The sequence below is a fragment of the Erinaceus europaeus genome, chromosome 17 (genome assembly GCF_950295315.1).
Source record: "Erinaceus europaeus chromosome 17, mEriEur2.1, whole genome shotgun sequence".
Taxonomy (NCBI): Eukaryota; Metazoa; Chordata; class Mammalia; order Eulipotyphla; family Erinaceidae; genus Erinaceus; species Erinaceus europaeus.
Genome location: NC_080178.1, coordinates 63,369,319 through 63,385,311, shown reverse-complemented (window position 1 = coordinate 63,385,311; position 15,993 = coordinate 63,369,319). Strand labels below are relative to the sequence as shown.

Below are 15,993 nucleotides of genomic sequence, written 5' to 3'. Positions count from 1 at the left end.
TACCATGGGCAGAAATGGACTAAACATTTCCACATGCCATTTCTATGCAACATTTTAATTAATAACAGAAGTCTGTTGCTTGAATTTCAATGATCAACTCATGAATAAATAATAAATACTAAAAGCTTCAATTATTATGTAAAATGGTCAAGACTATTAAAACAAAAAGATGTCCATCAGTTCACTTAAGAATGCTAAAAGAAGATATTCAAGCCATGAGAACTACAGTGAATGTTAATACATTTGCATCCTGTGACTTGAATGTGGCTTTGCTCATTTGATTATGGTGTTACAATTAAGCTATTCAGTTCAACAGTATTCTGGCTCAACTATACAAATAAAAAGGAAAAGGAAAAAACTACACTGCTCAATTGTAATGAATATGTATAAGCCTACAGAAAGAGTGTGCATTTAATCATTATAATTTTTAAAGATACGATTAAAAAACATTTTGTTCTTTAACAGAGCTCTACACAAGTTTATAAGGCCTAAAAATGCAAAAACAGTTACCAGCTTCACGTGTAAACAATCTTACGTTTTTTATTTACAAGTTTATGCAAAATAAAATATTCATTTATAAAATATTAAGGGCTGAGTTTAATGGTTTTTTTATATTTCAAATTTCTAAAGTAAAAACTGGCATAAATTTAAAAATTAAAATATTTCAATCAGTTTGAAAAGGTTTCATACATTCCATGTACATACAAAATCATTCCATACCTTTTGTCAGCAAGATCTGTTTTATTTCCTACTAGCATGATGATGACATCACTTCCTCTTTCTGTTCTGACATCATCAATCCATTTTGTAGTTTGCTGGAATGAGTTAACATCTGGTGTAGGAAGTGGACAGAAAGATTAGAATTATGGTAAACACCTCCCCTCCAAGTGATTGGCAAGAAAAAAAATATCCCTGGACATTGGAAGGGGTGGGCACATTAATTTTAATGTGCCTGCAACATAACTCCATTTTATCTGAGTACAACTGTCAGTATATAAATAAATTACAAGAATAAAATCCTTGAGGTTCCTGATATTGTAATTTAAATTTTTTAGTATGACCAAATGGATGCAATGTAATTAATATATGCAATTGAAAAAAGAAAAAAACTAAAAAATTTAAGGACAGCTATAGCAGATAACATGGTGTTACAATGCCATAATGCTTTTTTTTTTATTACTTCTACATACCAAACATGACAAAGCATCTCCAAAAGCCAATAAATCCCAACACATACAGAAAATCTGTAAAGCCTTTAAACAGCCTTCAACACCACTGTTTGCATTGCTTATGCAGTTTGTGATCACTTTAACTTCAAGTTTATTAGTTTAATGCACCAGAATCACTTATAAGAAGATCCATCTTTTATACTACTAGATTCTGAGTACTCCAATACTTTTCATAGCAGCAAAAGAAAACAATTTGCTAATATTTTAACCACATGTATACAATTTTAAAAGAAAAATACACCAGACTTCACTAGATTTAGTTAAAGTAAGCACAAACATTTAAAGCTGCAAAACTTGTCAATACACAATAATGAACATATATATATTTAAGCAAGTAGCAACCCAAAGTCTTAAGAAAAGAGACTGCATATAGCACCTAGTTAAAATTTTCTTTTGTAAAACAACAAAGGGCAACAAAAGGGAATAAACAAAAATAAATATTAAAAAATTTTCTTTTGAATGCAAATGACAAAAATTTAATTCTGTTACTAAATTATTGCCAATCATCTCTGACATGTGGTTGAGCAACCTTCAGTTTACTAAAATTTAAGGGCTGCTATATAGAATGACATTTAATATTGCCTCCTATCATAAACCTATTTAAAATAATTGAGGAGCATCTTTCTGTCAGTCACTAGTACCCCAGAGAAAATTTACCACTATTAAAAGGTATTTTTCTGTATTTGGCATAAGAGGAGCCATTATTTGTTTTAATTACCCATTTACAATTTATGAAGAGGGGCTAGGAAAGTGGCTCAAGAGGGCTGAGAGGTGGAGCACTGGGTTAAGCTCACATAATATGAAGCACAGGACGAGAGGTTAAACCCCCTGGCTCCCCACCTGCAGAGGGGAGGCTTCATAAGTAGTGAAGAAGGTCTGCAAGTGTCTGTCTCCCTCTGTACCTCCCCATCCTCTTTCATTTCTCTGCCCTACCATATAAAATAAAATTTTTAAAAAATGGTCGCCAGGAGCAGAAGATTGATCTCCAGGAGGAGAAGATTGACAGTGCTGGCTCCAAGCCCCAGCAATAACCCTGAAGGCAAAAAAAAAAAAAAAGTTGTAGAGCATATAGTGTGAGGCCTTGGCTCTAAGTAAGGCAAAAACAAATATAACATCAAGATTGCAAAGTGGTGCTCTGATCTATCACTCTCACCTCCTTATATGGTTTTTTTTTTTAAGGAAATAAAAATGTTATTTGTTAGCAAAAAAAAAAAAAGTTATTTGTTAGCAAAAAAATCCAGAAATGTCTCCAATAAAAATGAGTAACAGAAATGTGTGCACTGTTTTCTCTGGAAAAAAAGCAGAGAAAAAAGAAAAAAAGCAGAGAAAAATTGGCTAGTGGAAGCTTTTCATAGCCTCAACAGAAGCCTCAGAGGATTTAGAAAACTTGGCTAGCGATTTAAATGCAGATGATTTTATAGAACTCTGAGATCAAGTTAAATGAAAATGGAGACATTCTAATTGTAATTATGTTGTGCCTTAGGGATAACAGCAAACTTTGGAGAAGATTCATAGTTGAGCCAGAAGGAAATTTTGGGGGAGGAGGGAGACCTGACACAGTAGAAATAACATAAATTGGTACAAACACCCAAGCAAAAGATTTCTGACCTACCTGATCTATGATAAGGCTGATTGAACTTATGTTTACATGCCAGTGTAGAAAACAAGCACAAGACAAGAACATGCAAGCAGCTAAGCTAAAGGTAGAAAGATTAGAAATGCATAATTCCCCCCACTCACTTGTGATATCATAAACAACAACCGCAACAGTGGAGTCACGAATGTAGCTAGGAATCAAGCTCCTGAACCGCTCTTGACCTGCTGTGTCCCATAATTGCAATCGTACCTAACAAAATCAGTCAAACAAGCAAGAAAAGTAAGAAAGGTCAAGCCACTGCAAAATACCTACTTGTGATATCGTAAACTACTACAGCTGCAGCAGAATCACGGATGTAACTGGGAATGAGGCTACGGAAACGTTCCTGACCCGCAGTATCCCACAGCTGCAACCTGATCTGTGGGATGGGAGAACATAAATAAAGAAAAAAAAAAAAAAAAACTCATACTAAAAAAGGAAAAAGAAATAAATGCTTTTAAAAGGAAGAGGGTATGAAGGAGTAAAAAGGAGATTCATGCAAAGGTTGCAGGGATGTAGGTATGAAATTAACACAAAACTTTCCATTCTAAGAAGGGAGTAATAAAAATGTGTTTGCTCTGAAGGTGATACACACACACACACACACACACACACACACACACATATATAAAAGGGAGGGTAATGGGAAAAGATTTCTGACTCAGAAACACAGCTTTTCCTCCCCCCCAATCTCTCTTTGAAGCCTAATGCCTTCTAGAGAGTAAAAAGCAGGCTCTGCTAATGTTCGATTGTTAAGCATAAAAGAGAAAAACAAATGTCAATGGACAGACCAAGAAATCAAAGTAAAGAAATTAATGCACCAGAGTAAAGGAATTACTGCTTTTCTAAAAGCCACTCTGAGAAAAAAAGGGGGGGCTTTTTATTAGATCTAGAATACTTTGAAACTGGGTCTCTGTTTATTGGGCATGTCTCTATGCAGAACACTGTACTTAATCTAACAAAATGAGACATCTCTTTTAAACATTCATAAAAATGTCTTTAACTTCTTACATCTAGAGTAGAGGGAAAAAGCCTGAAAACAAGCACCAAGCGTTAAAAAAAAGCAGTTTTCGTGTTTTCAAATTTTAAGAAGTGGCATGTTATATATAACACAACAGAATATATTCAAAATTTTAAAATCCACAAACTTGTAAGAAGCAGCACTAGAAATCTTATTTTTGGGTGTATCTCCCAAAATGTTATACTTAATATACCAGGCAAGAATACTAAACATATACTATAGAAAAAACAAAAATCCAACAAAGTTAACAAAAAATCCAACAAAGGAAGAAATATTTATTTCTATTCATAATCATTTTGGTACATATAATATTCTGACTAATAGAATCTGGATATTAACAAATATTGGTACTCAAATGAAACTTCACTTGAATGTCTCATTAAACCTTTCTTTTTTATTCCTCCAATCTAATAAGAAATGGAATTTAAAAATCTTTAGCAGTTCTAATTACTTCATGAAATACCCCTTTTATAAATTATCTCAACAGCATGACATCATTTTCCTAATCAAGATGACATATCTAAGGGTATCAGGGGTTTCTAAATTTTTTCTTTCCACTTAGGATTTCACTTGGGGATAAGAAGTCAAAGTGTTATGTATTACACTGTAATAACAATTTTTCTGAAGACTTGTAAATTACTCTTGGTAATTTTTTAAAAGTAATATGTACACAACATTAATTACATCTTTGAATAAAGTTTTCTATTCTGGAGTGCTCCAGAGTATCTGCACACTGAAAACATTACTCACTGTTCGATCCTCCAAGTACATTGTTTTTGATAAAAAGTCAATACCAATTGTTGCCTGTAAAACAGAACAAAACAAAAGTTTTTAAAAATAGCTTAATGATAGTTAGCAGTTAAAGGCTCAAATGAAAATTATGATTAAGGAAGAAATAATGCAAAGCACATTAAAAATGAGTAAGAATAATGAACAAGAAACCAGTGATAATGGTTTTCACTTATTAAATATCTCTTGCACGTTAAAGATCTCGAACCGGGATTCTCACGCAGCTCTTTGTGCTTTGGGCCACGTGTGCTTACCCCGCTGTGCTACCGCCCATACTAATAATCCCATACTAATAATCTTTAACAGACTTTGGATGAGAAGATAAATCAAATGAAAAAGCTGAGGACTAAGAGCAAATGAGTTATACTGTGCATTAATACAGAATGTTAGAGATTTCAGAAAGTGGTATCATATCCACAATTACATATAAATACATGATTTCATTCATTCGTTCGTTCATTCATTCATTCACATTTTTGCCTCCAGGATTATTGCTGGGGCTTGGTGCCTATACTACGAACCCACTGCTTCTGGAGGCTATTTTTTCCCTTTTGTTGCCCTTGTTTATCATTGTTGTTGTTTATTATTGTTCTTAATTGCTGTCGTTGTTGGATAGGACAGAGAGAAATGGAGAGAGGAGGGGAAGACAGAGAGGGGGAGAGAAAGAGAGACACCTGCAGACCTGCTTCACCGCCTGTGAAGCAACCCTCCCTGTAGGTGGGGAGCCGGACGCTGGAACCAGGATCCTTGAGCAGGTCCTTGTGCTTTGTGCCATGTGCGCTTAATTTGCTGCGCTACCGCCTGGCTCCCAAATAAGTGATTTTTAAAGAAAAATCTTGAATATTACTTATATAACGCACCAAGTAGAGACAAATATTAAATTGGAAAAAAACTAAATACCTGATAGGTGTTGTCAAAACTATCATACATGAATCTGGTGATCAAGGATGTCTTCCCAACTGAAATGAAAAAAAAGTTTCATTCAATTAACATGTTATATACTATGATCTCAAGTAATTGTTTTACAGAAGCTCATTAAAAAATACATGTGGGGAGTCGGGGCTGTAGCAGCGGGTTAAGCGCAGGTGGTGCAAAGCACAAGGACCGGCATAAGGATCCCGGTTCGAACCCCGGCTCCCCACCTGCAGGGGAGTCGCTTCACAGGCGGTGAAGCAGATCTGCAGGTGTCTATCTTTCTCTCCTCCTCTCTGTCTTCCCCTCCTCTCTCCATTTCTCTCTGTCCTATCCAACAACGACAACAACAATAATAACTACAACAATAAAACAACAAGGGCAACAAAAGGGAATAAATAAATAAAATAAATATTTAAAAAAATAAAATTAAAATAAAAAATACATGTGACGGTTCAACTAACAATAACTACAAACCACACAGCTCCAAATTTGTTGAAAATTTTCTGTAATAATAGATAATTCTCAAATACCAGCACAGCCTCTGAAGCTGAAGGGTGGTGACGGTGGTAGTAAGTCTCTATACTGTGGCTCCTACAAAACAGACTAACAGTAGGTCAAAATCACCAAGGTGGGGGGGGGAACCAAAGCCAAAGTGTTTCCCATTTTCCTTGGGAAGCAATTAGCTACAAAAACTGTTCACAAGAGTGTAACTTCCACAGCACTGATGAAGAAACCTCAGTGCTACTTACTCCATGAAAGTAAAAAACGGGGGGCCAGGCAATAGTGCAGTAGGTTAAGCGCACATGGTGCAAAGCACAAGGACCGGTGTAAGGACCCTGGTTTGAGTCTTCGGCTCTCCACCTGCAGGGGGGTCGCTTCCCAAGCAGTGAAGCAGGTCTGCAGGTGTCTGTCTCCTCCTTCTCTCTGTCTTATCCAACAATAACAATATCAATAAAAAACAAGTGCAACAGGGCAACATAGTTGGGAAAAGTGGCCTCCAAAAGCAGAGGACCAAGGCCCAGCAATAATTCCGGAGGCAAAAAAAATAATGAGGGGGGGGGAAGAAAGTAAAGAACTGATCTGAAAACTTTCCAACATTTAGTCAAAAGGTCATTCAGAACTTCAAAACAAATTTGTGCCCTCAAAATGTAGCTGCTAGTGCTTTGCGAGAGGCACGTGAGACCTATCTCTGTTATCCATATCAACACCTAACAATTACACCAAAAAACACTCAACTGGATAACCTGCCTAGAATCTACTACCTCATGTTACAATCCAAATGATCACAAGAGACTATGAGTAATTATATCAGAACAAACTCAACAGCCTGGAAGGAAAAAAAATTAGAACCACAACATTCCAAGACTGAACCAAGATGGGAAATATTTCATTAAAAAAATAATAAGTGGTCAGGGAGGTGGTGCAGTGGTAAAGCATTGGACTCTCAAGCATGACATCCCGAGTTCCATCCCCAGCAGTACATGTACCAGAGTGATGTCTGGTTCTTTCTCTCCTCCTTTCTCAATAAATAAAAATAAATTTAGGGAGTCGGGCGGTAGTGCAACAGGCTAAGCCCAGGTGGTGCAAAGCTCAAAGACTGGCATAAGGATCCTAGTTCGATCCCTGGCTCCCCACCTGCAGGGGAGTCGCTTCACAAGTGGTGGCGCAGGTCTGTAGGTGTCTATCTTTCTCTCCTCCTCTCTATCCTATCCAACAACAACGACATTAATCATAACTACAACAATAAAACAAGGGCAACAAAAGGGAATAAATAATAAATATTTTAAAATAAATAAACAAATTTTAAAATAATAATAATAGGGGCCAGGGGTGGCACACCTGGTTGAGTGCACATTACAATGAGGACCTAGGTTTGAGTCCCTGGTCCCCACCTGCAGGGGGAAAGTTTCACAAGTGATAAAGCAGGGCTGCAGGTGTCTCTCTGTCTCTCTTCCTCTTTTAAGTTTTTTTTTGTTGTTGTTGTTTGTTTTTTTACCCTTTAAGCAAATTTCCTGTTTCTTTTTTTCACCAGAGCACTGCTCAGCTCTAGCTTATGATGGTGTGGGGGGTTGAACCTGGGACTTGAGAGCCTCAGGTATGAGAGTCTCTTTGCATAACCATTATGCTGTACCCCCACACCCCTCTCTATCTCCCACTTTTTCACAATTTCTGGCTGTCTCTAAACAACAAATAAAGCTAATTAAAAAAAATATTTTCCCTTTTGTTGCCCTTGTTTTTTTTATTCTTGTAGTGATTGATAGCATCGTTCTTGGAGAGGACAGAGAAAAATGGAGAGAGAAGGGGAAGACAGAGAGGGGGAGAGAAAGACACCTGCAGACCTGCTTCACTGCCTGTGAAGCAACTTCCCTGCAGGTGGGGAGCTGGGGCTCCAACTGGGATCCTTCCGGCGCAAACGTGTGCTCAACCAGCTGTGCTACCGCCCTACTTCCATGAAAACAATTTTTAAAAAATTATACATAAGAAAAAGATATTTAATAATAATAGCCTCTTTTTTTCTGTTACTAGTAGTTCTGCACATTAGATTCCCCTCACTTCCTATATGTTTAAAGGTATCTCACTACACACAAGTAAAAAATAGCAGTAAAAATCAGATATTGGCAGTTTCTCCTTTCCTTATTTTTTCTTTTAGTTTCTCCATTTTTATTTGGGTGTGTACTTTAATATAAATGTGGGGACAAATCAAAATATTTTGGTGAACAAGTTTCCATAGTTTAAAACAATTCTAAATCTCTTAAATTTTTCTAGAGCACTTTTATTAAGATAAGTAGATGTCTCATTGGTGGCAACTAAATGGTGTTTGTGGCCACCATTAACTGCATTTTTCAAACTGAATTGTCCTACATACAAACACGTCTTTAGTGTTCTTTTTTCCGTGCTGTTAATATTGGTTTGCCATTAAACTACACTAAACAACTTAAAGAAGAAGTGAGAATGATGGTTTCGTGTATAAAGCACACACAGCCTTGACATACCAGAGGCACTGTGTTCAATTTTTAACATCACATATGAAACAAAAATAAATACAAATGGCAATAGAAATAAAAACAAATGAGACTGCATCAAACTAAATGAAAAGCATCTGTATGGCAAAAGAAGCCATCATCAAAACGAAGAGACAGACTGCTAAATGAGAGAAAATAGCTGCAAACCATGTGTGAGAATGGCTAATATTAAACAATTATAGAGAGGTTTGCCATGCAAACCTCACACTTGTTGGTAAGAACGTGGAGAAAAAAGAACCCACCGTCAGCAGAAATGCAAACTGGTACAATCATTCTAGGAAAATGTATGGGGAGGGCTGGCAAAACAGCTCACTCAGTGGCAAAGCCATGTCTTGAGCACAACCAAAGTTCCAGCTGGGACCTCACTCAGCTGGATGTCTTGGCCTTTTTCTCATTGCCTCTATCTGAAAAACAGTAGCCTGGAGCTATGAAGCCCTAGTGATGAAACAACTGGAAAGTTTCCTCCGGTGCTGTAGGGGCTGGGTCTGAACCTAGCTGATGAGCACAATAAAGCAGGCACCTTCTTAGGTGAGCAATTTTATAAGCCCAGAAATACATTTTAAATCCTACCCAGCACATAATTATATAATTGAAATAAAAAAGTTTTGCTTGATTTAACTATTTTGGATAGAGACTGTGAGAAGTTGAGAGGGAATAGAGAGATAGAAAGCCTACAATACTGTTTCACCATTTGTGAAGCTTTCTTCCTGCAGGTGAAGACTGGGGGAAGTTAAGTTTTTTTTTAATTTTTTAATATTTATTTACTTATTTTCCCTTTTATTGCCTTTGTTTAATTGTTGTTGTTATTGATATCATTGTTAGACAGGACAGAGAGAATGGAGAGGAGGGGAAGACAGAGAAGGGGAGAGAAACATAAGACACCTGCAGATCTGCTTCACCGCCTGTGAAGCGACTCCCCTGCAGGTGGGGAGCAGGGACTCAAACTGGGATCCTAATGCAGATCCTTCCACTTTGCACCACATGTGCTTAACCTGCTGCGCATGCAGATCCTTCCACTTTGCACCACATGTGCTTAACCTGCTGCGCTACAACCCGACTCCCAAAATAAAAGTTTTATGCAACAATTTTCTATGGACAATGCGCTCTCATTTCATAAGGTATGTGCTAAAATAATTATTGACAGCATTAGCTTTAAACATCACTGAGGCCCATAATCTATTTTTTTAAAAAGCAGGATGTTGATTTATTGTATTTGATTGAGAGTGAGACTCTCAGGAATGCCCGCCACTTGTCCAGGGATGTATTTGACTCCATAGCCATCTTGAATGAGGCACTTTTTAGCCACGTCTTCAAATTCATCTGCATTAAACTTGGCGAAGCCCCACTTCTTGGGAGATGTGAATCTTCTGGCATGCAGGGAACTTGAACTTGGCCATGCACAGGGTCACGATCACATGCTCGTTGTTGTACAGGCTGGTGCGGATGGACATGATGACCTGGCCAATGTGGACTGTGGCCACAGTGTCCTAGGGCTCCCCAAAAGCATCTCGTATCCCTGCCAGGAGCCTAAGGTTATGGACAGCAGGAGGTCAGGCATAAAATGAACACAGAGCAGGAAGCGATAATCTAGTTTCCAAACTCAAAGGAAAATTTCATCAAGAATGGTGTTACTTTTACTATTTTTCCAGTGAGGATGAGGAATGGGGGTGCCTTAGTAAATATCCTTAATCAGATTGAGAATATTTATTTCCTTTTTTTGCCTCCAAGGTTATTGCTGGGACTCAGTGCCGGCACTGTGAATCCACTGCTCCTGGAGGCCATTTTCCCCCCATTTTTGTTGTCCTTGTTGTTATTGCTAGTATTGATACCACTGTTACTGGATAGGACAGAGAGAAATAGAGAGAGGAAGGGAAGATTGTCGTTAAAGTTCGGAGCTCCAGCAGAGAGGGAGAGAGAAAACAAGACACCTGCAGACCTGCTTCACTGCCTGTGAAGCGACTCACCTGCAGGTGGGGAGCCGGGGGCTCGAACTGGGATCCTTACACCGGTCCTTCACCTGCATTTAACCTGCTGCGCTACCGCCTGACCCCCATTTATTTCCATTCTTAACTAGAAGTTTGTAACAGAGGTTGGGGAGATATTGAATGGCATAATGGTTATGCAAAGAGAGTCTCATTTCTGAGGCTTCAAAGTCACAGGTTCAATCCTCCACACTATCATAAGCAGTATTCTGGTTAAATAATAATAAGTTTGTAGCTAATTAATTACAAACAGATTTTCAATTTTGTGGAATGCCTGTTCTCTATCTACTAAAATGATTACATGGTTTTTCCTTTCTTTTAATGCAGTGAATTAGAATTACTTACTTTTGAGTATTGCTTATAAAGCTGGCTTTTTTTTTTTTATAATTCTTGACATTATCTTTTAGAACAGGGACAATTAAAGGACAGTGACTTATTATCACAGACGTAAAAGACATTTTAAAAGATTTGCTTTCATATGAGATTAAGAGAAAGAAGAACACCACTCCAGTATATGTAACACCAGGGAACCAACCAGGAGCCTCAGATATTCAAGTTTTGTGCTTTATCAGCTGCAATATTTGCCATGGACAAGCAAGACATTTTAGAAAATATTTATTTAGGGGAGCTGGGTGGTAGCGCAGCAGGTTAAACGCACATGGCGCAAAGCGCAAGGACTGGCATAAGGATCCTAGTTCGAGCCCCCAGCTCCCCACCTACAGGGGAGTCGCTTCACAGGCGGTGAAGCAGGTCTGCAGGTGTCTTATCTTTCTCTCCCCCTCTCTGTCTTCCCCTCCTCTCTCCATTTCTCTCTGTCCTATCCAACAGCAATGACATCAATAAGAACTACAACAATAAAACAACAAGGGCAAGAAAAGGGAATAAATAAATAAATAAAACCTAAAAATTTTTTTAAAAATTTATTTATTCTTAATGAAAGACAGAGAAAAACAGACATACCAGAGTACTAATCCCCTCTGGCTTATCTTGATGCTGGAGAGCACCACCTAGACTTCAGAGAAGCAAGAAATTTAACTTATGAATAAATTTAGGCACAATATTAATGTAGGGGGAAATCAGTGGTACATCCATATATTAGCAGCAACTGGAAACCAAAAAATTTAAAAACACTTTTAAAATATTTATTTATTCATTCCCTTTTGTTGCCCTTATTGTTTCATTGTTGTAGTTATTATTGTCATCATTGTTGTATAGGACAGAGATAAATGGAGAGAGGAGGGGAAGACAGAGAGAAGGAGAGAAAGAGAGATATCTGCAGACCTGCTTCACCGCCTGTGAAGGGACTCCCCTGCAGGTGGGAGCCGGGGGCTCAAAACGGGGATCCTTACGCTGGTCCTTGCGCTTTGCGCCACCTGCGTTTAACCTGCTGTACTACTGCCCGACTCCCTAAAAACACTTTTTGTGACAGTATCAAAAATAGAGTATCCAGAAGGCTGTTCAGTGGGTAGAGTGCATGTCTTACCAAGAGTGATATGCTTGGTGTACTGCACTGAAGTAAAAGACTCCAGGGTCGGGGGAGAGTTCAGGTCCTGGAATATGATGGCAGAGGAGGGTCTGGTGGGGGTTAAATTGTTATGTGAAAATCTGGGAAATGTTATGAGTGTACAAACTATTGTATTTTACTGTTGACTATAAACCATTAAACCCCATTTAAAAAAAAAAGGTGACGTGCTAGGTTTGATTCCTTATGCTTCATAAGAACACTAAAGGGAGTTGAGGGTTAGCGCAGCGGGTTAAGTGCACGTGGTACGAAGCGCAAGGACTGGAGTAAGGATCTCGGTTTGAGCCCAGGCTCCCACCTGCAGGGGAGTTGTTTCACAAGCGGTGAAGCAGGTCTGCAGGTGTCTATCTTTCTCACCCCCTCTGTCTTCCCCTCCCCTCTCCATTTCTCTCTGTCCTATCTAACAACTATGATATCAATAACAACAACAATAACTACAACAATTAAAAAAAACAAGGGCAACAAAGGGAAAATAAATTAATTAATTTTTTTAAAAAAGAGCACCAGACAATGTCATGGAAGGAGAAGCAGCATGATGGTCTCTCACTCCCTCTCTAAAAATCATATTTATGTGTCTATATATTGAGAAAAGAGGGGCTGGGCGGTGGTGCACCGGGTAAGTGCACATAGTATTAAGCACAAGGAACCTGCAGGGGTAAGGGGGGGGCTCACTTCACAAGCAGTGATGCAGGTTGTCAGGTGACTATCTTTTTCTCCCCCCTATGTCCCCCATCTCTCTCAATAAAATGGAAAAAATGGCCACCGGGAGCAGTGAATTTGCAATGCAGGCGCTGATCCCTATTGATAACCCTGGAAGGGAGGAGGGAAGGGGAGAGGGAGGGGGGAGAGAGATAGAGACAGAGGGAGAGAGGAGAAAAATTGGGCTAGGGAGGTATCTGAACAATATTGTTCTTGTACAAAAAGGCCTAGGTTCTTTCCTTGTACTGTACAGAAGGAAAAAAAAAAAAAAACCCACTCCCTGTTGCCACTGTTCTATCATGGTTACAAAGACAGCTGAAAAGGTACCTAGGGACCACAGCAGAAAACCTCAGCTACAAGAAAAACTCATTGCAATGTCATAACCAATTGTGTCACATAGGTGATGCAATTGGATGACAAAACAGAAATTCAATTTAGACAAACTAGTGCTACTTCAACGTGGCTAACATAGTCAGTAACACAAACATTTAATAAATCTAGTAACCTTTCTCTAAGATTTAAGTTGAGCAGTTTTTTTTTCTCTGAAGTTTAAAAAACTACATCTATACTTATACCATCATATTAAAAAGGGGATGAATGAGCTTGGTTGTACAGACTTTTTTCATTATATTCAAATTTTAATAGAAAACTTACTAAAATGTCACATTTATGGTCATAAATTTTAAATAAAGTTGCTATATATTTTTTACAATAGTAAATATGCTAAAAGGTATTAAAGCTATAGTTTCCAGGATGATAAAATGGAGAGATCTAACATGAAAAACAAAAGTACTTAACCTACATAGAGAAGGCAGTAAGATACAAAAAGGTAAACAGAAAAGCTACTACTAAAACATAGTGAACATATTATTTTACTTTTTTTGCCTTCAAGGTTATCGTTCAGTGCCTGTACTATGATAAATCTCTTGCTCCTAGAGGCCATTTTTTCCATTTTGCTGTTGTTGTATTGTCATTATTATATTGTTGTCATTATTGCTGTTGCTGTTGGACAGGACAGAAAGAAATCACGAGAGGAAGGGAAGACAAAAAGAGGGAGAGAAAAACACCTGCAGATGTGCTTCACCACTTGTGAAGTGATCCCCCTGCAGGTGGGGGGCTGGGGGCTTGAACCAGGTTCTTTGCGCCAGTCCCTGCACTTCGGCCATTTGTGCTTAACCCGGTGCTCTACTGCCTGGCCCCCAGTGAACAATATTTTAATGCTTGGATGGCTACTATTTTTCACTTAATTTCAAAACTACTAAAACTACTAAGAGTTAGAAAACAAAGAGGCTTGGAAATGGGAACAAAAATCAAGTATGAGTAAGCCCCCCCCCCTTGCAAAGGAGTTTACAATTCAATGAAATAAACATACAGTTATGATGAGAGTTAACAAGAGAGAAGAGCACTATGCAAAGGGTCTTGTCTTTTTTAAAATTTTTTTTGTATTATCTTTATTTATTGCATAGATGCAACCAGAAATTGAAAGGGAAGGGAGTGATAAAGAGGGAGAGAGACAGAGAGACACCTGCAGCCCTGCTTCACCACTTGCACAGCATCCCCCCTGCAGGTGGGAACTGGGAGCTGGAACCTGGATCCTTGTACATTGTAACATAAGTGCTCGACCAGGTGTGCCATCACCCAGGCCCAAGTCTAGTCTTTATACTGCCAGTGGTCTTTGTCCTCAACTTATAAAACATCAAGCTGGGTACTCAATCACCTCCCCAATGAAAATTGAGCCTACCCTTCTAGTCTCATCTATTACCCTTGATAATGACAGGGGCTATTCTTCAAGGATAACATGTACATTGGAGCTTGTGAGATTCTGCTCAAGTAACCTAATTTTGTGGAACTTTTCTTTCTGGTTACACTATGAACTTAGAAAATTCAATATGTTTCAGATACGTTTCTGCCTGGAGGAAAGAAAAACTAAATTACCTTTCAAAATTACTTTCATTCTAAGTCTGTATTTCTGCAAGTACTTTAGATGGCAGCAGGGCTTTTATTTTATTATCCCAATAAAGTCAACATCCATCTATATATGTCTCTTAAGGATAGAAGGAAGAGTTGGAAATAATCAACACTACCAAAGAACAGTCCAGTAGAAAATCCAAAATAAATACTATCACATGGCTTACCTTTCAAGCAATAACTTTACTCAAAAAACTTTGGAAATGGGAGTCAGGGGGTAACACAGCGGGTTAAATGCATGTGGTGCAAAGCACAAGGACCGGCCTAAAGATCCTGGTTCCAGCCCCCGGCTCCCCACCTGCAGGGGAGTCCCTTCACAGGCAGTGAAGCAGGTCTGCAGGTGTGTATCTTTCTCTCCACCTCTATGTCTTCCCCTCCTCTCTCCATTTCTCTCTGTCCTATCCAACAATGATGACATCAATCAATAACAACAATAACTACAACAATAAAAAACAAGGGCAACAAAAGGGAAAATAAATGAAGTATAAAAAATTTTTTTAAAAAACTTTGGAAATGTAACATAAAAGTATGGCTCATTCTTTCTTATGGGGAAAAAACTGATGCATGTTTTCCACATAATTTTTTAAAAGATTTTATTTATTTATTTATTTATTTATGGAGAAACATAGGAGGAGAGAGAAAGAGCCAGACATCACTCTGGTACATGTGCTGCCGGGGATTGAGCTCAGGACCTCATGCTTGAGAGTCCACTGCTTCACCCACTGCACCACCTCCCAGACCACTGGTTTTTTAATGTTAAAAGAAGTCATATTCCATCATGACAACACAAGACTACACACAAGTTTGATCACCTGCCAAAAATTACTGGGGCCTGGGTGGGATGTGTTTCCACTCGCCTGACCCTGCACTGTCAGACTTTCACATGGTATAATGTTCAATTCAGATGAAGCTAAAAATCAGCACCTTGTTCAGTTTTTCCCCAACAAAGAGGCCTTTTCTATGAATGAGGAATTATGAATCTCACTAAAAGATGGCAAAAGGTTGCCAAACAAAGCAAGCAATATATTGATCTTTGTTCTTTATATAAACAACTTTTGAAAAACACACAAAAAAATAAGTCATTATTTTTCCAACGACCCAATTGCTCAGTTGGATAGGGTGCTGTTTTGCCATGTATGAGACCCAGATTTGGGCCCAGGCCCATCACACTGCAGGAAACTTCAGTGTTGTGTGATATTTATATTTCCC

General features: G+C 38.4%; 1 protein-coding gene across 2 annotated transcripts in view; it reads right to left on the bottom strand.

Annotated features, from left to right (window-relative positions):
- The window catches only part of RAB6A (RAB6A, member RAS oncogene family), a 48,296-nt gene that overhangs the window by 12,999 nt on the left and 19,304 nt on the right, over nucleotides 1–15,993 (bottom strand). Inside the window, exons 2-5 of one of the 2 annotated variants that reach the window (XM_060176865.1) lie at nucleotides 5,576–5,634; nucleotides 4,637–4,690; nucleotides 3,139–3,244; nucleotides 721–832 (exon numbers count right to left, since the gene is read on the bottom strand). In XM_060176865.1, the coding sequence (XP_060032848.1) occupies nucleotides 721–832; nucleotides 3,139–3,244; nucleotides 4,637–4,690; nucleotides 5,576–5,634 (331 nt within the window). Of the gene's footprint in view, nucleotides 1–720; nucleotides 833–2,969; nucleotides 3,076–3,138; nucleotides 3,245–4,636; nucleotides 4,691–5,575; nucleotides 5,635–15,993 lie in introns of both variants that reach the window. The other variant, XM_060176864.1, reaches the window with a different exon arrangement.